Source organism: Teleopsis dalmanni, chromosome 2 (genome assembly GCF_002237135.1).
Source record: "Teleopsis dalmanni isolate 2A chromosome 2, ASM223713v2, whole genome shotgun sequence".
In the NCBI taxonomy this organism is placed as follows: Eukaryota; Metazoa; Arthropoda; class Insecta; order Diptera; family Diopsidae; genus Teleopsis; species Teleopsis dalmanni.
Window position 1 is genome coordinate 158,588,990 of NC_051847.1, and position 22,001 is coordinate 158,610,990.

General features: G+C 29.4%; 4 protein-coding genes across 9 annotated transcripts; 2 read left to right on the forward strand and 2 right to left on the reverse strand.

The window, feature by feature from the left end:
- Positions 1 to 2,055: 2,055 nt before the first annotated feature.
- LOC119680232 (SWI/SNF-related matrix-associated actin-dependent regulator of chromatin subfamily B member 1) lies at positions 2,056 to 3,553 on the forward strand. Its single transcript, XM_038092945.1, has 3 exons — positions 2,056 to 2,524; positions 2,574 to 2,881; positions 2,937 to 3,553. The coding sequence occupies exons 1-3, from the start codon at positions 2,250 to 2,252 to the stop codon at positions 3,467 to 3,469; spliced, it is 1,116 nt and encodes a 371-aa protein (XP_037948873.1). The 5' UTR covers positions 2,056 to 2,249; the 3' UTR covers positions 3,470 to 3,553.
- Positions 3,551 to 5,686, reverse strand: LOC119680231 (histone deacetylase 3). The gene is made up of 4 exons (XM_038092944.1): positions 5,347 to 5,686; positions 5,206 to 5,294; positions 4,952 to 5,146; positions 3,551 to 4,894 (listed from the first exon to the last, which is right to left on the reverse strand). Exons 1-4 carry the CDS (start codon positions 5,511 to 5,513, stop codon positions 4,023 to 4,025), a joined length of 1,323 nt encoding a protein of 440 aa, XP_037948872.1. The 5' UTR covers positions 5,514 to 5,686; the 3' UTR covers positions 3,551 to 4,022.
- Positions 5,687 to 7,558: 1,872 nt separating this feature from the next.
- LOC119680235 (biotin--protein ligase) lies at positions 7,559 to 21,880 on the forward strand. Of its 3 annotated transcripts, none has more exons than XM_038092951.1 (14): positions 7,559 to 8,058; positions 8,123 to 8,412; positions 8,596 to 8,752; positions 8,832 to 9,298; positions 10,488 to 10,894; positions 10,957 to 11,155; positions 11,223 to 11,371; positions 12,688 to 12,826; positions 12,895 to 13,101; positions 14,211 to 14,393; positions 14,455 to 14,604; positions 14,663 to 14,806; positions 21,050 to 21,378; positions 21,439 to 21,880. In XM_038092951.1, the coding sequence occupies exons 1-14, from the start codon at positions 7,920 to 7,922 to the stop codon at positions 21,614 to 21,616; spliced, it is 3,138 nt and encodes a 1,045-aa protein (XP_037948879.1). In that variant the 5' UTR covers positions 7,559 to 7,919; the 3' UTR covers positions 21,617 to 21,880. The 3 variants fall into 3 exon arrangements, with proteins under 3 accessions (XP_037948879.1, XP_037948878.1, XP_037948880.1); XM_038092950.1 differs by having other exon boundaries at positions 7,560 to 8,058; positions 12,670 to 12,826; XM_038092952.1 differs by lacking the exons at positions 8,596 to 8,752; positions 8,832 to 9,298 and having other exon boundaries at positions 7,561 to 8,058; positions 12,670 to 12,826; positions 21,439 to 21,879.
- On the reverse strand, positions 16,643 to 20,833 carry LOC119680233 (kinase suppressor of Ras 1). Of its 4 annotated transcripts, none has more exons than XM_038092946.1 (2): positions 20,685 to 20,833; positions 16,643 to 20,171 (listed from the first exon to the last, which is right to left on the reverse strand). In XM_038092946.1, exons 1-2 carry the CDS (start codon positions 20,713 to 20,715, stop codon positions 16,945 to 16,947), a joined length of 3,258 nt encoding a protein of 1,085 aa, XP_037948874.1. In that variant the 5' UTR covers positions 20,716 to 20,833; the 3' UTR covers positions 16,643 to 16,944. The 4 variants fall into 4 exon arrangements, with proteins under 4 accessions (XP_037948874.1, XP_037948877.1, XP_037948875.1 ...); XM_038092949.1 differs by having other exon boundaries at positions 16,799 to 20,164; positions 20,508 to 20,833; XM_038092947.1 differs by having other exon boundaries at positions 16,799 to 20,171; positions 20,508 to 20,833.
- Positions 21,881 to 22,001: the final 121 nt, after the last annotated feature.

Below are 22,001 nucleotides of genomic sequence, written 5' to 3' on the forward strand. Positions count from 1 at the left end.
AAATTGTTTTAAAGAGTGTTCAAAGTTATGTTTTTTTGTTGTGTTCTGGACCTAAAAAATAATTGATTTGAATAAAAGAGATCAAAATGAATATTATCCTTAAATGAGCTGGGCCCTGTTGCACCAACACTTTTCACTTTGCAAATTTTTATGAGTTTTTGAGCATTTTTCTCTCATTGAGAACATAAAGCATTAATTTGAGAATTGAGTTATGCAAAGTTTTGAAAACACTCAAAAAATGCAAAGCGTTGCACCAAAGTACTTTTCAATGAAAAGTAAAGTATGAAAAGAAAAGTGAAATATTTGACAAAAAACTGCTTTCTTTGCAGTTTCTGTTGCACCAACACTTTTTACTTTGCGCTTTGCAAAAGTAAACTGCAAAACTTTTCAAAAAAACTGCAAATGATTAATTCACTTTGCAAATTTTGCAAAGTGATTTCTTTCAATGCGTAAAATGAAAGAAATCATTAATAAATAAATAAAAATAGTTTTAAAAAAATAGAAATAGAAAATTAGTTTAAGCAAATATTATTGCTGTTTTTGAAATAAATTTAGTTGCAATAATTAAAGGGATATATTACCGGACAATACTTTTAAATTGTGAATTAAAGAGTTCAGTTTCTAAAAAAAATTTATAATACATTTAAAATAAATATTTTATGTGAATTATTGTTTAAGCATGAACACTTATTTATTATAATGATCAGTTTATTATTATTATAAGTCTGTTATCGTTCAAATTCTCCGAATTATGAACTAAGAAAAAACATGGGTAAAGAATATCCTATAATAGCTAACATTGTAACATTTTTAAATATCTAATTATCCGTATCTAATTATGATAATAAAAATGTATTTCTAAAGACAATAGAAGAAAAAATCACAAGTGCCTGGACTTGCGTCGTTTTTTGAACCTTGTTTGAAATGTAATTAAAAATAATATAGTTCACTAAAATTGGTGATAACAGACAACATATTATTTTAACGTTGATAGTAAAATTAGTTAAGTTAGTTTTAAGGTAATTTTGTATAAATTGAGAGAAATGTTTTAAATAAAATCAGTAATTTAGGCCCTTTATGCGTAGGTTTCTTTTGTATTAGGATAATACACAGCGACAAGTAAACTATACTTTAATAACTTATATCTTAAAATTAAATAATAATGACAGATTTTCAACTAAATTTTTATATAAAAGCAACTTATTATATTTGTTAACTTTATTTTTCAATATAATTGTTGTTAAAACACCTCATACTCATACTCTTTACATATAAATTCTTTTTCTATAACTTTTCAAACAGCAAAATAAATTAAAAGCATAAAAATTGTCTCTATGGATATACACAACTTCTTTATCTACGATTCAATGTCAATAAAAGAAATCATATACAAAAATTTTGTGTTTTGTATTAATATATAACATATAATTGTACTAAAATTATACAAATATTACAAATTGTAATAATATAAATTATTAAAATAAAATATTATTTTAAAAACTTTTTTTTTGAACAAAAATTAAACTCATAAGTACATACTATGCATAAATCATGTACTCATAGCATCAAAATATCAAACAAACAAAAAACAAGCATACATACAGAATCGAAATGCTTTCAAAAACCAATACAAAATGAAAGTGATCTAATTTTTTGGTGCAACGCTTTGCTTTGCATTTTATGCAAAGACTTTGCAGTCAAATTTTTATTTGCAAAGTGCAAAGTAAATTATGTTAAGTCTTTGGTGCAACGCTTTTCACTTTTACTTTGCAAAAAAAAGTCACTCATAAATTTTGCAAAGTGAAAAGTGAAAAGTGTTGGTGCAACAGGGCCCTGATTATCAATAAATCATATTATATAATATAATTATATATTATTTAATTAATATATAATTATATATTAATTATATATTTAATATTTATATAAAATGTATAAAAATGATTTAATGTATCAATTATACAAATAATTTTTTTTTGTGATGTATTATTTATGAAAGTTTATACAATTTTTTTTAAAAGCTGCATAAATGAGCTCAGTATAATGTATAGATATCTGAATATTAAATATTTGTAGACTTTTTTCTTAAATTCAACTATACGGTAACAATCAGTATTTGTACAGTGTGGCAATTTCTTAAAAGTGTGTATCAAACATTGTTTGGCTGTATTGTCCAAAGTTTTTTGAAAAGATTATAAATTCTTTTTTCTGCAAATTAAAAATATTTTACATCTATACGTTTATACTTCTTTATGATGTCACATCAAACTTATGGGGAGAAGCCTATACCATTTCAATTGGAGGAGGGCGGAGAGTATTATTATGTCGGATCGGAAGTGGGGAATTATATGCGGATGTTTCGTGGTATTTTGTATAAAAAATATCCTGGAATGACTCGTATTGTTCTTTCCAACGAAGAACGCAAACGTTTAGCTGAATCTGGTTTGAGCTCTCACATATTGGCAAGTTCCGTATCTTTGTTGCGCGCTGTTGAAGTTGATGAAATAATAGCCGGCAATGATGATAAGTATGTAAAAAAATAAACAATATAATTAAATTAATCATTTTTTTCTTAGGTATCGCGCTATATCTGTGAATACATCTGAAAATCCACTACCAAGAGAAAGTAAATCAAAAAAGCAACCACAGTATGTACCAACAATGCCAAATTCGAGTCACTTGGATGCTGTGCCGCAGGCTACACCTATTAACCGCAATCGGGTGCATACAAAAAAAATTAGAACTTTTCCAATGTGTTTCGATGATACAGATCCCACAGCTAATTTAGAAAATGCAGCACAGAAGGAGTGTTTAGTTCCAATTCGTTTAGATATGGAATTAGAAGGACAGAAACTAAGAGATACTTTCACTTGGAATAAAAATGGTTTGTTTTATGTTTGTGTTTTAAATCGTTATTAAAATTTTTATTATAAATATAGAAAGCATGATTACTCCAGAACAATTTGCTGAAGTCTTATGCGACGATTTGGATTTGAATCCTGTACCATTCGTTCCGGCAATAGCTCAGGCAATACGTCAGCAAATTGAAGCCTTTCCATGTGAACCACCTATATTAGAAGAAAGTTGCGATCAACGTGTTATTGTTAAATTAAACATACACGTGGGTAATACTTCACTAGTTGATCAAGTAGAGTGGGATATGTCAGAGAAAAGTAATTATCCTGAAGAATTTGCTATTAAGTTATGTGCTGAACTGGGGTTAGGAGGTGAATTTGTCACAGCAATTGCTTATAGTATTAGAGGACAATTGTCTTGGCATTGTCGTACATATGCATTTAGTGAAGCTCCTTTGTCAACTATTGATATACCGTTTAGAAATCCCAGTGACGCAGATCAATGGGCACCATTTCTAGAGACATTAACAGATGCAGAAATGGAGAAGAAAATTCGCGATCAAGATCGAAATACAAGAAGAATGAGAAGATTGGCTAATACTACAACTGGTTGGTAAATTAATATAAAAAACTATATAGCTTGAAATATATGTAAAATTTTTATTCGTGTACTCTTTCATAAAAACAAATAAAAAAAATCTATTTATAAATAGGCCGCATCATTTAATTTCAACTTGCAAATAAAAATAGTCATTGTAAAATTTTAATAGTCTAGCTTAACATTGATAATTGTTCAATTCTTAATATTCAGCATAACAAATTAGCAAGATTTTTGCAGAGACTTTTTAGAAAATTATCATTTAATATTTTTATTGCTCAAAGTAGAAACAAATTGAAAAAATTTAACATGAAAAAAAAAACTAAGTATTTCTCTTCTTATATTGCATGAACCAAATAAATGCTGTTTTCGTTCTACTTTGAATGAAACTAAGAGTTACTTAATAATAAGCTATAAGTCTTAATGACTTCATAAGCTTAAAATTTTACAATTTAATGAATCCTAAATTTACAATTTGTTTTTAATACTAAGCTTAAGACATAATTTGAAGTTTGTCCCATGTCTCGTTTTTCGCACCAAATACTTCCTATGTTCGAGTCAAAATTGACAAACTAACTGTCAGTAGTATCGGCTTTATCTTGATCTTGATCCCCATCGTAAAATTCATTTTTGGGCTCTATCATTTTATCCTCCTCTGTTTGTGAAATGCGAACTTCAGGATCCGGTTCTTCTTTTATACGTGTTTCTTCCATATCAATGGCGTCTGGAGGAGTTTGTATCATTTGTACACTTGGCGAATGTTGACACATTTTTAAATTTTCATATACATGCTTAACTATCAATTCCAAATACTGTTTAGAATTGGCATTTTCTTGTCGGTTATTTGGTTCTGGGTGCAATGTAAAATCAGGCGCAAAGTATTCTAGATATTCATTCATAGGTATTTCATTTGATATATTTTCATCAACTAAAAGCGAAGTTTCGTGAGTCCAACATCTTGCAACATTGCGTAATGTATAACCACCACCACCAACAACTAGCGTTGGTACGTTAAGACCTTTTACAAATTTTACACACTCCCCATGGCCTTTTGTACTTAGATTAAAGCATCCTAATCGATCACCTGCCAAAGAATCCGCTCCACACTGAAGTACAATTGCTGTAGGGCGATAGAAATCCATAACGGCGGAAATAATCGGTTTAAACACTTGAAAATAACTTATGTCATCAATGCCTTCTTTTAATGGAACATTGACACTATAAAATCGTCCAGCATCCGCACCAATTTCATACATATCTCCAGTGCCAGGAAAAAAATAATTTCCATATTTGTGAAACGAAACTGTCATTACACGATCTGTTAAATAAAAAGCTTCTTGCACTCCATCACCATGATGAACATCTATGTCAATGTAAAGAACCCGAGGATGGTATTTCAATAGCTCTAAAATTCCAATAACAATATCATTTACATAACAAAAACCTGTAAAGACACATATTTGTCAGTATATGATTTATGCAGTGTTTAATAGTTAATAACCAGAAGCTTCAAATTTTTTGGCGTGATGTAAGCCACCAGACCAATTTATGCATATGTCACTATGATTGTGGTTTAGTTTTTGTGCACCTTCCAACGACGCTCCAGTGTACATCGAACAAAATTCAAAAAGGCCATCGAAAACAGGACAATCTTCTCCTACGCTAAAATGCGATAAATATTTTGTATATCCAACAGCTAAAAATGAATCCTATTTAAATATGAACTTTAACTAATAACATAAAACAAATAATTACAGTTGCACTGAATATTTTGCGGTGTAACTTGCTGCAAAAATTCAATATATTCTTCGCTGTGGAAGCGTAGCATATCCTGTGCGCTTGCCCTAAAATAAATTAAAATATTAAATTGTATATAAACATTACTTTATTTATTACTTATAAGGTCTATAAATTTTCATCTTTTTGTGTAGTCCATAATTCATAACCAAACTATGAGTTACTGATAGTCGATGTGGTTTCATTGGGTGGCCAGGACCATAATGAAAATTACCGACATCGGAATTATAAAAATAAGAAACACGCCTATTAGTAGCGCTTCCCATTATATTATAAATGTATTTAACTTATTTAATATTAAAAGTAATTAGGTTCCGTAAATATAGCGTTTTTCATAAACAAAACTAGTAGTAAAACAGCAACTATAAACAAAAGTTTACGCGTTAGTGTAAAATCCCAATCAATAATCATAACGAGTTTAAACTATACGATACAGAATTTACAAATTTACTTGTAAAATAATCAATATTAATTTAGTTTATTAACATTTTGATTTCAAATTGCTATTATTACTTATATATATCTAAATTTGATTTATTGTAGAAATCAAAGAGTATTTTATAAGACTGGAAACTCTATGGAAAAATAAAATACACTTTATTTAAAAAAAAACTAATAACTTATTTCATTTTAATAATAAAACTGTAATATTTTTCGAAAATAAAAATTGTTATTTGTCTTTTAGTTTACACGTACAAATAACTTGTACACTATGCCTTTTATTATAAAACTCAAAAACTATGAGCAAATATGACTGCGAATCAAAAATCAAAATTTCAAATAAAAACAAAAAACAAGTTTACAAAAAAATTTACATAAAACTCCATACAAAATATATGGTTTTTACCCGAAAGCTAAGGGAAAGGCACCTATTACAAAATAACATTTAGAACGAGGGAATAACGGAAGCGAAGAATGTTACTGTTTAGTATAATTAGTGACTAAAAGTAAACTTTTTGGAAACGATTATTATAACCAGTGTTATACGAGAGCCAAGGATATCTTAGTTCCGTTTGATTCTATGAAGATTCACATCGAAATGCTTGAACCTGACTAAGAGGATTCTTTGAGATAGGATGAAGTCGCCATTCTGAAGAATAGCTCAAACAAATTATGGATAAGTTGAACCATTCTGTTTAAAACAGTAAGCCGGTCTTGAGTGGTTCCAAGCGATAGGCAACTTTTTCAGCAAACAGCTGAGAAGCGGCGACAGAAATTGACCTACTAGAGAAACTGGCGGCCTTAGATTTGACAGTAGAAGAAAAGAGTCTTTTAGGAGGATCAGTAACCATAGAAATGGCTGCGAACGATTTTCCAGGCTATACAAAATTTTATTTAAAGATTGCTGGTAATTTGTAAGTTGCTACCTTGAAGCTGAAACTCTTTAAATATAGAGCTGGGTATGAGGTACTCCATACCCAGTGCTATGATACTACCACTGGCAGTTGTATCACTGTGGTGCCACAACTTGAAATTTACACTAGTACAAATTATTAAAAAGTGTGGCTACGGTAATTGCGATTGGGTGCAATTCCTATATAGATGAACGACCCTGTTTTTCTGGGTGTGTATTTTAGAAGCAAAACGACGAATTTCACTATTTGAGTGAAAGAAAATGGTTGTGAATGCTGTCTTTAAATTGTCTTCATCATAAGAGGAAAAAATGTTTTCAGTAGAACAGGAATATTCATATGCATATGCTTAGAGGAGCCGTTTTATACAGCTCCTACATTTTTTTATATTTATATCATGGGCGGTTATGTTAGGAGGAAGTCTTTATTGCACACATATCGGTAAACATTTTTTAAGAGTACGTTATTCATCCAAGTTCAGGTCTAAATTTAGTGTGAATACATCCGTAAAAAAGATGAAGTTGATACAATCGTGTGATTTGATATTTGTGTAATTACTGAGTGTTATTTATATATTGTTATTTATAACAAATACATTATTATTATTATGTTGAAGCTAGTTGAGTCAGTTCATTATGTTATTTGTGTTATAAGAGTGTGTTTGGACTAGACATATCAAATTATATATGCTAACAATAAATTCATGAAAAATGTGTTCCTACATAAATTTTCAAGCTAAATTCAAGTATTTATATGAAATGGTTCAGAAAAATTTTTAAAATATGTAATAATAAAATTATTGTTTGAATATAGACATTGGAGTAGAGAAATTATAAATTTTTATCGTAGATCAATTTTATATTATGCTAATTGCATTGATTTTTAATTAACAACAATACAAATAATAAACTTCAGTATTAAGTATTTATTAAAAATATTCGTCGTACTGTACACTAATGTTCATTTATTTGAAAGTTGACAGCGCTTGACGGTGTTTCCAGCTCGGAATATAAAAATGAGCTAACAGCACAGCTGTTATACAGCTGTTTCAATACAACAAAATATAGTGAAATACGAATAAAAATAAAACGACGAAAGTAAAATCAAAAAATGAATTTGGAGTAGTTTTAGTAGCTGTTATTAAGAAACACAGATTATTACGAAACTTAAGAGCCTAAAAAAATAAATACATCAACTTTGATTTTCATATATAAAATAATAAATTATTAATTATGTTGATAGACCTCTTTTAATGAAATAATTTTAACTACTCTCGAAAATTTTGTTGAATAAACTAAGAAAACTGCATGAAAAATAAACATGCTTACTCTTTTCTATGCAAGTGCGACATTTTTGCAATCATGGCGTATTAAAAGCGTTTGTTGTAAAATAGCTGATCAATTGGCACAGCCAGCGAGTGTTGCGTTCTACGTTTTATCCCCTAACAATGATGGATTTGGTAATTTGCTAACAATACAATTTTATAAAAAATAACTGGTTATAAGCGAAATGAAACTTTTCAGATGCTAACTTGGCTACGTCTGATCTATGTACCAATCGAAAAACTGCAAAAGTTGCTGAAATTTTGTGGCTTATGGGTAACTTAAGAGGATGTAGCATACGCCCAATACAATCATTGAACATAACGCCTTGGATTTCTTTTTCTTCAAACTCAAATTGTATACCGTTTGCATATAAACGTATTCCGGCAACTTCTCTTTATTTAGCTAACAAAAAAAATTTATTTCACTTGCTAATAGAAGCTGACGTGCAATTACATCCGAAACGTGATAATAACCAAGAAGATATTCAGGTTAATATACATATCACATATACAATATATATCACTTCAACAATTTTTGCATGTTAAAAATATAGGATTCGTTATTTTACCCAATTTTTTAATGTTTTCTTCGTGAAAACATAATGCACACATACGATTGTGTTATTGATTAAATGTAAATGTCTGTTGAAGCTAATAAGTAAACTTTTGCAGATTGAAGATTATGGCAAACTTATTGCTTGGAAGATTGATTCTCACCTAGCTGTGTTAATTGAAATAGATGTTGAAAATTTCACTAAATTGTTGATTTCAACCTTTCTACAAAATAATTTATTTATTAATGATCAACTATTAATGCTTAGGATTGAAAGTAAGTTGACAAATCATCATTGTAGTTTTTACAAACATATATTATTGTGCATAATTGATCGATATATATATATGTACAGCTGTAACGTATGACGGAAAGCCGCAGCCATTTGAACTTTTATCTGGGCATTTGCGTAAAGCAACACGGGCCACTACACAACAACTTAACGCAAAAGAGTGGCAGAAACATTTGGATGATTTAAGAGCATTAAGTATTTTAGCAAATCAAGCGACGGAATTTGAATATAAAAAGAATCTTACTGAAGGCAAAACGGGTGTTATAAAGCCCGATTTAATACCAACCGAACAAAAATCCATTGAATTAAGTAATGTAACAGAAACAAGAGCATCAGCTAAAGAAACAAAAACAACAACATATTCTTCTAAAAAAGAATTGAAAGATATTCAATTGTTAGATGTAAAAAAAGAAGAAACTAAAGGCTCTTCCAATAAATTAGCTAGTACATTTGAAAAAACAAAAGATAAACCCACTGATATACAAAAGCCAAAGGATACAGTTTTAAATACAAAATTAAATGCACAGAAAGTAAGAATCGAAAATTTAAATATATTTTTTATATAACTTAATTAAAAATCTACCTCTTAACATCAATTTCATTGAAAACGTATCGATATCGTCATCACATACACCATCGGAATAGTGTTTCCGAAGTAGTTTTTTTTTTCTTTTTTATTACCTCTTGATGTCACAAAATAATTTTTATCTTCCTTTGAATTTGACTTTATTTTCAATTATTTTGAATTTCTTTCTTAGATTACCGGTCAGTTTTTATTTGCTTCCATTGTAGTCCACATTTCCACAGCATAATATTGGTAGCATTTTATACAAGTGCGGTATAATATATAATATGTATATAACTCTGTTTAACCACGTATGTATACTTGATTTTAGTTGTTTCTTAAGAGAAGCAACTAAAATAAAAAAGTTTTGTGATATTTACCCTTTTTTATTTTTACTTTGATGCCTTAAAACACTATCATCAGAATGCCGTATTGCGTTTCTGGAAAATCGAAAAATTTTTAAATCAATATAGTAGTTTGGAGTAAAAAGATATGGGTTTTGAATAGTAAAATATACATTCGGGTTATGTGTGACAGTGGCGAATTCCATTAGTTTCTTCAAAGAGGTTTTTCGAACAGTAGTGAAATACAACAATAAAAATTCATTTTATATTATTTTAGTTAATTGAATATTTGGCTGACCATACAACTGTTTCGAGTATTGCCAAATACCTATCATCAGTGGTCTTGGAAATAATTGTATTTAATTATTCGTAAATAATTTTTTGAGACTGCAAGTACTTGGAATCGAACTTGATTTTTTTAGGTATAAATAAAAATAAGACGAAATAAATTTCAAACTTAACATAATTAAACATATGTAGTATTTTAAAGTTATATTTTTTATTACTGAGGCGTAGAAGTACTAGCATCCTTCAGCAGACATTACTACTCTAGTAGTAATGCTCTTAAGTTTGGCAGCACATCGAAGAAAGGGTCTTTCCTTATCATAATTAATTAAGTATTCCGCACTCTGATGTTGATATTGTAGTATCACATAGTTTACTATTATCATTTTAATTTTATAGATTTTATCATAACCAGTTTACTTTGATATTTTTATGTTGCAAGTTATAGGCATTCTTTTATTCTATGATTAGTTAAGCGTTTTATTTAAATTTATAAAACATTTCACCAATTTTCATTAATTTTAGGATATTGAAACGACTACACTTTCTGATACTGCTCAACAATCTTCTCCTGCAATTAAATCCAAAAAGAAATTGGAAATTTCAGTAAGTGAACTTGAAAAAATTGCCAGCGCTACAGTTTTATCATCTAACGATAAAGCGAAAATTCCTGTTATATCTGATAATCAATCTATGGTTGAATTAAAGTCTGATAATGAAAGTTTTGTTTCATCACTGAAGGAAAAAAATGTATCCACAGTAACATTAATGTCAAATGAACCTAATAATGATGATATTAAACATTCGAATACAAAAATAATTAAAAACAATTCCAAACAGGGTAAGCCTTTAAATATTTTGGTTTATGCAGAAAGTCCTAGTGCCAGAGAGAACGCTTTAACAACCTTGAAAGACATATTGGAAATTGACTTGTAAGTTTTTCTTTTCTTTCTTTTATTATTATAATCTTTTAATTGAGAAATTTTGTTTGTAGATATACAGTCTATGCTATGACTACAGAGCAAGTGGAAAAAAAATTTTGGGTTGATAATACAGCATTACTTGTTGTATGCGGCACAGTGGCTTTAAATATCGGCGAGATTTTTGTAGACTATTTCTTGCATGGCGGTAGAGTTTTGTCTCTTTGTTCTGATATTTTACATTTCATATTACCAACTTATCGTACTGCTGAAGTACGTTTTTTTTTACCAGTAGGGATTATTATCAATATGGTTATTATGATATGCTTATATTTCACAGGTGCGAGAACATGAGCTAGTTCAGTTTTCCTATAATAAATGGCCCAAAGTTAATATGATGCATCACATCTTCTGCTACCAACCGTCACCGGTTAAAAAGAACTTTTCAACCGACAGTGATGATTCAACTCTGCAAAGTGGAAAAAAGCCGTAAGTTCCAATTTCCTGTAATTTATTTCCCGTCGTTTCCTTTTTTTTTTTTGGTCTATTTATTTATTTTAGACTTATTAGACTTATTTATTTATTTTCTTTTAGTATAAGCATTACACTATATTGCATCAGTATTTAAATAATTTTTACAAATTTTTTTAAAATTAAAATATTCATTTAAAATAAATTTTTTAATGAGCTATTATAATTGTGTTATACATATATGATAATTAACTGTCGGGTACATTTTGACTAAATTTGTAAGAAAATGGAAAGTTAAAAAAGTATACCATGTTTACGTAATTTATGTGTTGGGCACAATAAACCCGTGTTACTGTTGTTGTTATCCGAAAAGGTCCCTCTTGGATAAAACTACACACTTCGATAGTTGCAGTACATAATTATCAAATCCATCAATATAACATCGAACCTCACCTGAACAAAAGCAGGTAGCTTTTCAAATAAAGCTCAGAATATCTTTCATTGATCGTATACGGGTTATATTCCACAGCAGTATTTATTATCATAAGGCAATCCAACTAGCTCACACGGGAGATTTTTTTTATTTTCACTAAATTGTTAGCAGATTTCTTAGTTTAAATATATTAATAACTAGTTTCTTTACTTCAAGAGCTCTTGTCAACTATCATTTTCTAAAAATAAGATTAAAGTCATGAGCAAATTCTTTTTATCGTGCGTATAGACTTTTGGCGTTTTGAGCTAGAGATATTGTTATGTTTATTAGTATATATAGTTTGCTTAATTAGCTTACTTTTTCCAGAGACAGCAAAATAAATGTCAAATGTCTTAATGCACAATTGGAACAATTTTTATAATAATTAAGTCACTTAGACCCCAAAACAATAATATTCACAATGAAAAGATATCTTCAGTTCCATTATTTGAACGAATAATTTTACTATTAACATGAAAAGAAGTAACTACATATATAATTATCATATTTAAATGAACAGAATTATGTTTTTTATAATCCGCTTTTTGCGTTTCTATGCAATGATTGTGTATATAGAATGCGACTTATTTAATCTTTAACATTTTTGTTGTAGTTTAAGTCTATAAACTATAATGTTTTTTAATGCGACTTTCTATTTTATATCTGATACATTTATTTTTCAATGAATATCTGCTTTGATTGTGATATCCTTATATATATATATGTGGTGGAACTTGCTTTTTTGTTGTCCTTTTATTTTTTACGTTTTACTTGCCCGTGTGTGTTTTTGTGTATGCATATTTCTGAATTTATGTGGTCACAATCCATAACATACGACGCTTAGAGCTCTAGTGTGTCCAAGGTCAATTGAACTGAAAGATCTGCATGGTGAAGTACATAATCTTGATGTCAAAGTCTTAGGAACAGAAGAGACTTGGAATACTCCTAGTTTGTTATTAGCAAGTAGTGATATTAGCGGCGGGAAAGCTGTATTCTCCCAGGTGAATCCAATTAAAACTTGATATTTTATTTTCACGCATCAAATTAAAATTTTTTTATTTAATTATAGGTTCATCTTGAAACTAATCCAAATCAGTTCGAGACTGATGAAACAAAGTTTTTTATTTTAAAACAAAATGAAAGCTTTCGTTTAGAAATACTTGGGGACTTACTTATGACTTATTTAAATATAAATGTTAAACAAAATATTTCTGCACAACTTGGAGCGAAAAATCATTGTATTTTTAAAAACGCCTATTTTCTTGGTCACCATGAGGTAATTAATATATATTTTCTAAATGTCTTTTTTTAGTATTGGTATTTTCTGAGAAACTGTTTGATAGCTCCTAATTAATTACTCTAATTTTGCGAATTTATAAAAGATTCTGCTAGATAATATTTTACTTACTGCTTACTTATTATTATTGTTAGGGGATGTGGCACTGCAACCGTCGGGTCTATTGTGTTCACTTCAGGGTTTAGAGTAGGCCTCTAACCCATGTTGCGACAATAAAAAGTAGTATAGAACCTACTTTACAGAGTTTTATAGTCTCTTCCTACCGTGTCTTTTGGTTTTAATTTTAATTCTTACAAGAATTGAAATTAAAACCAGAAGCAACACATAGAATCTTATTAATATAAAAGTTGAAAAAAGATAACAGTTGTCAGTTCATTGTGATTTGTAACAATCGGCTAGATATAGAAATTATTGGCGAAGAATTTAGGATAATAGAAAGATTGCAAAAAATAGAAAACTGAATATAGAATACACACATAGTTAAAGTAACTATCCTGATTTCAAAGAGTATGGAAATATATTTTCCTAATATACTCTCTAAGTTATCTGAATAAAAAGTATGTACAGAGCAGGAGGTCGGCTAATTGCGATTATTATATCTTCAATTTGACCTATATTAAAGACATTAAAAGAACAGGTTTAGTATCTTTCATATTAATATGTCAGATTAATATTTTACAAAACGCAGGATTGCATTCATTGACATAGCTGTAATAATATATGTATATATATGTATATATGTGATATATGTATGAATAAGAGAAAAAAACTATAAAAAACTAACGATGGATAATAATTATCCTATAGTAATAAATGCTACCGGACTGGTAGAGAAAAGTCTAGCGGTAATATTTAGAAAAATTTTAAATAAAATGAAAATAATTGATGCAAGACCAAAAGCCTGTAATACTCAACCCAATATATATAGTTCTGTTAATCCAACATTAATATACTATTCGGATAAGTTCCTCTGAAAGAAAAATCTATGTATTCGTGAAATTCAGAAATAAAGGAGATAATAATAATAACATTTTCTATTTATTTAAACTTCTTTAATTATGTTTCTTTTTTATTGAAATTTTTTTCAGGCTAAGTTTCAGCTTCTTGAGAAATTGAAACCTAAATTCACTTCAGAAAATACACTTAATACATCTAAATTAACAATGAAGTTTTTTAACAAAGGAGAAAATCCTGAAAATATTAATATAAATGAGCTTCCAATACTTATTCATTCCTGCCCAGATGATTTCTCTACAGTGGATTATTTCGATGTAATTATAATAATAACATAATTTTTATTTCTTTAATCAATGTATTTTTGTATCGTACAAGTGCTTAAAAACTAAATACATTGGTCGACTTGTTATTTATGCCCCGATAATTAATAGTTCAATGAATATAATAAATGAACTTGATTTGACAAATGGAATTGCGATTTTGCCACGTCAACAAACGGAAGGAGTTGGACGGAGCAATAATCAGGTATTATATTTGAGTTAACATCAATATTTTGTAATTAATGGAAATATTTTATATTAAGTGGTTGAGTCCAATTGGCTGTGCTATGTTCTCATTACAATTGCATATATCCTTAAATTCAAATCTGGGATCGCGGCTGCCTTTAATACAACACATCATTGGCGTAGCTATCGTAAATGCTTTAAAAACACAAAACCTTTATAAGGTAAGTTTGTTGTAATTTGTTGTTGTTATGGGTATGTGAAATGGGTATATATAAATAGGATAATGAGATTGATATATTATTATGTTATTTTTTCAATGGCATCGACGTTAAATTGAGACAATATTTGTGGCATGTTCATGACTTCAGTAAGCAAGGCATTACTCTAAACAGTTATCATGTGTATTCGGTTATAGAAGAGCACTTTAACAAATGATTTCTTAGTTTTTAACCTTTTATGGACGTTAGTATAATTACTAGACAAAATAAATATAATTAATAGGCAAATAAAGTATAATTACAACACGGAATTTAATTGGCCATATGAATTTTAATAACTTCTTTTCCTACATCTATATAACTTCTTCCTACTAAAATCACATTTATAAGTTAAGTTTGTTTGTGATATTAACAGTGCAGTCATCTATATGTGTAATAAATACTTGACTATTTGGATGTGGAATAAAGGAAATTAAACGTAATGAGTAATAAATTGTTACTTGTAGTTAATTGTGAAAAAATTGCAAAGATCCTTTATAAATCGTTAAAGACTCACAATTTTCAATTTTTTATAGCTTTATTTTTGTATTAATATTTTTTAGAGCGAACTTTTGTTTTATACTTTCATTCTGAGTGGGTATTTGTATAATATTTAACTCAATGTAATGAGTGAAATCGATCTAAACTGCCAAATTATTTGTGTCCACTTAACAATTATCCGACAGTTAACGCAATAGGACAATGGAATCAATTATTATTTAATTTTGTCTTTATAGAGAAGTTTCGAACAGTAGTGAATTGCAACATAATTTTTATTTATTTTTTAATAATTGAATTTTTGGCAGACCATGCAACTGTTTCCGAGTATTTTGATTTTATAAAATAATACAGTTTGATTTCAATTATTTATCATTTTAAGTATCACAGTTCAATTCTTAAACTATAGAACTTAATTGTATGTTTGTGGCCTGCAAAGAAGGTGTATGAGATGATGATGATTGTGAAGTTAATAATACAATGTGGCTAGTTGAGTTATTCGAAAATGATAAGAACTCATTAATCACGAATACATGGAAAAACTCACTGTGTGTGAATATTGTCTACACAAGCGGTCGGAAATCAACGTTTATCTTACAAATCTTAAGAAGGCGTACAATATACGTGCATATACAATCTAAATGTTGGTTATGACCGATGTGATATACCTGTATATGCCTTTATGCTAGATATTGATAACAATATCATGCTGACATTAATAGAATTCGCAATTTTTGGCTACGCGACTTCAAGATATAAGGTGTAAAAAGTTTTGGTGAAAATTAGTAATTACTCGTTTTCGGTAGTCTCGGTATGATTTGAAATGATATCTTTTCTTTATCCATTTTATAAAAACCGAACGGTATTTTTTTTTTTTGATATTGAAAAATCTTTAATATAGAAAAATAATTTTCAAGTACCAAAATGATAGCTTTATTTCAATAATTAGAAACGCTCTTTGAAGTCTTTCTTAGAAACGTTTAAAAAAAGAAGTGGTTATTTATAGTTTAATGTTTATTAGATTTTTTTGTTTAATTTTTAATATTTGTTTATCTTATAAATAATTAACAACTTTTATTATATAGTTAGTATTAGTAAATTTTTTTTCGTAATTTGTCTTATATCTATTGCATATATTATTTGGTTTAAAAATATTTTAATATTTATTTTGAAGTTGTCTTTTCTCGATATTAATTCAAATAATTTGCAATATAAATAATTCATAAATATAATAGTGCTCATAATTTCATATTAAAAGAGATTAAATTTAGAGCTTTGTTATTATATAAGAAATATGTGTTAATAAAATAGTGATTACTGAAGGGAATGGTAATATTAATTTTTTACATATTAAGAACTTACACTATCATATATACATTATATAAAATTATGTTAATTATGTATATTAATTTAGCAGCTTAATAAAAGCATACACAGATAAAATTACATTCAAATTATAATATATGAAAACTTTTTACATTGCTTACATTTTGTTTTGGTTTTATTTTTTTAGCACACATTTTTATTTTATACCTGTAAATTACTTAGCACCAGAGTTACTATCAAAAGCAAACCACATCTGCTTCATTTTACTATTTTTATTCTTAAAATACTGATTCAGCAGAACGAGATAATTGTACTGGATGCGAAGGGCTACGAGCAAGACGTTTTTTTGGTAAACGCTCTAAAAGTGTTAATAATTTTGGGAAGTCGGGTCTATCGTCTGCTTGAAAAGACCAACATAACATAAGAATATCTTTTACATCTCTGGAAGTTTGTAAATTCGCCAAGGTTTGTTTCATACCGCGTCCTACTTGCCAAATAATCGATTCATGTGGTTGCATCTTAAATGGAAATTCTCCGCACAAGAGTTCGTACCAAACTGTGCCGAATGAATAAACATCGGATGCTTTCGAATATGGCAAAATCTCTTCATTTGGACGACGTGGCAATAATGCACGCATTAGTTCTGGTGCTAAATAACATAGCCAACCATTAGGTACTCCTAATCCTATCTCACAGTATAGCAACTTTGTCGAACTAAACAAGCCGAAATCTGTAATAATCACTTTTCCGTTCTCGAGAAATATGTTTTTGGTACGAAGATCTTTGTGATAAATGCCTCGTGCATGTAAATATCCCATACCTTGTGAGATCTGTTGAGCAACAAGAGTTGTTTTATTAATTGTGAATTTGTCGCGACGTGTATGTATGTAAGTAAACAATGTATTCCCTTTGCATAATGAAGTAACAATAGCCAAGTATGGGGGATTCATACAAGCACCCATAAACAATACTAAATTTTCATGCCGCGTTTTCTTGAAATTAGCAACTTCAAGTTTAAATGCTTCAAGCATGTGATCATCGTTTAAATAGTCCTCTTTAAGTAATTTTACTGCAACATCACCATGCCATAAAGCACGATGAACTGTACCAAACCGTCCTTTACCAATCTGTTCGAGCAGCAGTAAATCTCCATATGGTATATCCCATTCTTTCAGGGACAATGAGTTTTGTCGTGGCCAATTTCCCGAATCGCCATCTTCCGTTGAATCGAGTCTAACAGGTGTTCGGTCGGAATCAGTACTAGCTGATGTACTTCCAGAAAGAGAAACTGTCTTGTCGCTATCGTTCGATTTATGTGTATCGGACAGTTCGGAGAATGGTCCACGTTTATCTACACCAGCTGAGCTTAGTTTTCGCTGATAAAATGTACCGGTACTATTCACTATATTGCTTATTGTAACAGAATGTGTTGTGACACTTACTGAATTGCTTATGTTTGTGTTGCTATTGCAATTAACGTTTTGTGTTTGATTAACTGAGTTGATCTGTGTTGTAGGTAGACTATCAATTATAGTACTGATTCTTGAACTCGTTAGAGATGTGATATCGTGAAAGTCTTTTGGGGAAGTTACAAAATCTGCGACATGAGATTCACTTGCACTAATTTGCGATGAGTAAAGTGTTTGAGTTGTGCTACCAGCAGCTTGATTGAAGTTTGATGTGATAGTAACATCAGGAAAATTAAACTGGCTCGCATTTTTGTGAAACGATGAAGGAGTTGAGAGCATATTGGAACTTGTGCTCGAACTGCCACCTCCGGAAGAACTCATTACATTTGCACCTGTCATGTAATTACCACTAATATTGTGCTGTGTGACATATTGTTGCTGTAAATTAAAAAGTGCTGGGCTTGAAGGACTTGAGCTATTGCAGCTGGAACCAGGGGAACTGCTGTCGGGATGTGTATTAACTGTAGTTCCAGATTTATTTTTACGTATCGCAGTAGCTCTATTTTTTCCAAGAGTGTTTAAATTAGGAGATGTGTTAACCGTTGGTTGGTTATGACTAATAGCAGAGAATCCAACTTGATCTTTTAAAGTTTTTTTGAACTCGTCCACAAATTCACGTGGTAAACCACAAGAAGGTGGTACATTGGGCTCACAATCTTTATGGCAACGGTATTTGCACTCTTTACACTTGAGGCCAAAAAACATTTGCTTTTGACATAAATCACATGTTGACATCATTTTAAAAACTTTTGTGAAACGATGTGATATAGTGTGACCCATGCCTAATGGCACAATAGGTGTACATGGAGAACGCGGCACTTGTAGATTGTTTGGATTATTATTATTCTCTATGAATATATCTGAGCTAGCAGAAGAATAACTATCTGGGCTGGGATCTGTATGCAACCGGGACCGTGGTACGGTAGAATTATTTGAACTTTGTGATGAAATTAGAGATGGCGGAGAATTTGCGGTTGGAAACGGCATTTCATGAAATTGTAATTCATTCGATTTTGATTTAGACAATGCTATGCCATATTCTTGCTGATTAGTTGCATGTGTTGGCGTTAAAGGTTGTGTATTGCTCAACAATGTTTGATGCTTTTTCATTGGGGGTGGAGTACCAGTCAGTTTAACTCTTTGTGGAGTACCATTTAGACTGCCACCACCAACTGTACTAAAATTATTTGTGTTTGTTGGTGGAGTGAATGGTGAATTGGGCGGTGATGGTGTGAGTGTTAATGTAAGTGTGGAACTTTGCATACTTGTTGCATCATCTGGAGTAGAATTAATAGCAGATGTTGACTTAGAACTGTTTTCGTTATGTGTTGATTGTCGACTATTTTGAGCTTGTTGTTGCTGCTGTTTAGCTTGTTTGACTATCATACGATGTGTTCGGGGTGAAGCTGTGATGCCAATATTTCCCATGCTACCCCGATGGTGATGGTGATGATGATGATGGCGATCCCAAGAATCCCAAAATAAGTTTTCTGTAATTGGTTCTTTACAACCAATACTGTTGTAACTGCTGCTACCACTTGAAAGATCCTTACACTTTTTCAAATTTTGCATTGCTCTCGTTAAACGGCGAACTTCTTCTTCACGATAATTTGGATTGTTACAAAGTATTTGTTTCAATTCATCATCCGTTTGCTCCATAAGTTGCTCAAGAGTTGATAAGCGAGTTAAACAAACATTCAACGATTCTTGACTTAATCCAACAACTCGCAGCCATTGTTTTAATTCACTGCCTGTGGTATGAGGTAAACCGGTTGCTGGAATTCGTTCATTAAGTCGTGCTTTTGTTACTAATAATTCGGAAAACATTCGTACAAGTTTAGCTTCTAGACTTCTAATTTCTTGTTGCGTAAGAGTAACACTAGTAGCACACTGCGTTCGTAAGCCTTCTAATCTGTCTGCAGATATATCAATCATATCCTGTATGACATCTAAATGGTTGAATGGCAATGAATCATCCAATATTTCAGAAGGGGAAGACACGATCTCTGAAGAAGTACTCATAGCTAGTCTGTTACCTTAAAAAAATAATTTAATCCATAATATCCTAAGATATAATTATTATGAAAGACTGAAATTGCATATAGATTATTTATATATGTATAAAAATTAAGATTAAATAAAATAATTTTATTTGAGTTTTATACGTTGAGGAAAACTTTTGCAAAAATAAAACCGACATTTGTCAATTTTCTCTTTTTGTTTGTAAGGTATTTGACGTATATCGATTTTTCATTTGTACAAAATTATTACAAAGTATTTTTAGTATTTGAATTCAAAAGTATAGACAATTGGAAATTTTTAATGCATTTTTTAATGTCTCTCATCATTTTTAATTAATAAAAAATACTAACCCTTAAAAACAAGAATTAAAAAACTTTGTAGGCTAGTTTAACAGTTGACAAATTACAAACGTTTGTATTATCGCTGTTATATTGCGTTAGGAAATCTCAAGTTATGTTATAATTCTAATTATATGCAATATTGATTGTACTCCCAACAAATAATTGATGTTTTTTATTTTAACATACTTTTAAAATCGTTATTGTTGTACTTGAACATTTTCGCGAATTTATGCTGCAAGTGATTTTTTTCATTGGATATAAGAAAACCGAGACATCGAGGTATAAAATTTTTATTTGTGTGGATGGAATTGAGTTCCAAAAATCAAAAATACATTCCACAATGACAATTGTTTAAGGGCTGGAGTATAATAAATTACAAAAGAATTTTATTTATACAACATACAGTGATAACAGACATTTTATAAAATTATTATTGATTTTATATATTTTGTAATTTTTGAAAATCTATTTTTACCTTGTCGCAATATGTGTAGTTTAATATTTAGTAACAATTATGTGCATATATTAATTATTATAACATTTTTTTATAGGACCTTGAAATAAGTATCAAATGGCCAAACGATGTTTATGCAAACGGAGTCAGTAAAATTGGAGGTCTTATTATAAAAACGACAATATTTGGTTCAAATGCTGTTGTTAATGTTGGATGTGGTATAAATCTTAATAATTCAAAACCTACTATTTGTATAAATGATTTGATTAATGAGTTCAATAGAGAAAATCACAAGAATTTACCACATTTAAGATATGAAACTTTCATTGCGCTAATTTTTAATGAAATCGAAAAAATCATCGAAGACGTACAGTCAGGACATTTTAAAGACTTTTATGAATTATACTACAGGTTATGGTTACATAAGTATGTATTATATTATTGTATTTGCATTTTAATTATTTTTATTCGTATTCCTAATAAAAGCCAACAGATAGTTACAATTCTGGACAAAAATGGTACAAAGGAAAGAGCTAAAGTTGTTGGGATTGATGAATGTGGATACTTGAAAGTCGAAAATTCCAATAGTTGTATAATCACTGTTCAACCTGATGGCAATAGTTTTGACATGCTTAAGGGCTTGATCGTACCTAAATACAATTAAATTAAGATTATACGATTTTTTGATGACATATGCAATTATAATTATTTTATGAGAATATTTAAATATATATTGTTGCATTTAATTTGTAATTACTCAACAACAATAAGCTTTAAGAAGATTTAAAAAATTAATTGCGTTTTAAATGATAATTAAAAAAACCATGTTTTATTTAATTTAATACCGTGGACTGCCATTTATCAAATTATAACTTTTCAAATAGTTAATATTATACACATATTGATCTTATGTATTCAGCATTAATATCTTAAAAAATGCCTTTAGTACTCCTTTTCTGCTAATAATAAAAATTATATATTAATGACCTTATAATATTTTAACCTATCTATTTATCTAGTTATTTAAAACATTAAATAAATATATAATT

What these genes read in the sequence shown, in the direction of transcription:
- LOC119680231 (XM_038092944.1), bottom strand. Translation starts at nt 5,513, where the DNA reads ATGGGAAGCGCTACTAATAGGCGTGTTTCTTATTTTTATAATTCCGAT. An exon ending in GCAAAATATTCAGTGCAACT is followed by an intron (nt 5,147 to 5,205) that starts GTAATTATTTGT and finishes ATTCATTTTTAG; the next exon opens with CTGTTGGATATACAAAATAT. An exon ending in CAAAAAATTTGAAGCTTCTG is followed by an intron (nt 4,895 to 4,951) that starts GTTATTAACTAT and finishes GTGTCTTTACAG; the next exon opens with GTTTTTGTTATGTAAATGAT.
- LOC119680235 (XM_038092950.1), top strand. Translation starts at nt 7,920, where the DNA reads ATGCTTACTCTTTTCTATGCAAGTGCGACATTTTTGCAATCATGGCGT. An exon ending in CAACTTATCGTACTGCTGAA is followed by an intron (nt 11,156 to 11,222) that starts GTACGTTTTTTT and finishes TATATTTCACAG; the next exon opens with GTGCGAGAACATGAGCTAGT. An exon ending in ATTTTCTTGGTCACCATGAG is followed by an intron (nt 13,102 to 14,210) that starts GTAATTAATATA and finishes AATTTTTTTCAG; the next exon opens with GCTAAGTTTCAGCTTCTTGA.
- LOC119680233 (XM_038092946.1), bottom strand. Translation starts at nt 20,715, where the DNA reads ATGTTCAAGTACAACAATAACGATTTTAAAA. An exon ending in CAACAATAACGATTTTAAAA is followed by an intron (nt 20,172 to 20,684) that starts GTATGTTAAAAT and finishes TATTTTTTTAAG; the next exon opens with GTAACAGACTAGCTATGAGT.
- LOC119680232 (XM_038092945.1), top strand. Translation starts at nt 2,250, where the DNA reads ATGATGTCACATCAAACTTATGGGGAGAAGCCTATACCATTTCAATTG. An exon ending in ATAGCCGGCAATGATGATAA is followed by an intron (nt 2,525 to 2,573) that starts GTATGTAAAAAA and finishes TTTTTTTCTTAG; the next exon opens with GTATCGCGCTATATCTGTGA. An exon ending in TTTCACTTGGAATAAAAATG is followed by an intron (nt 2,882 to 2,936) that starts GTTTGTTTTATG and finishes TTATAAATATAG; the next exon opens with AAAGCATGATTACTCCAGAA.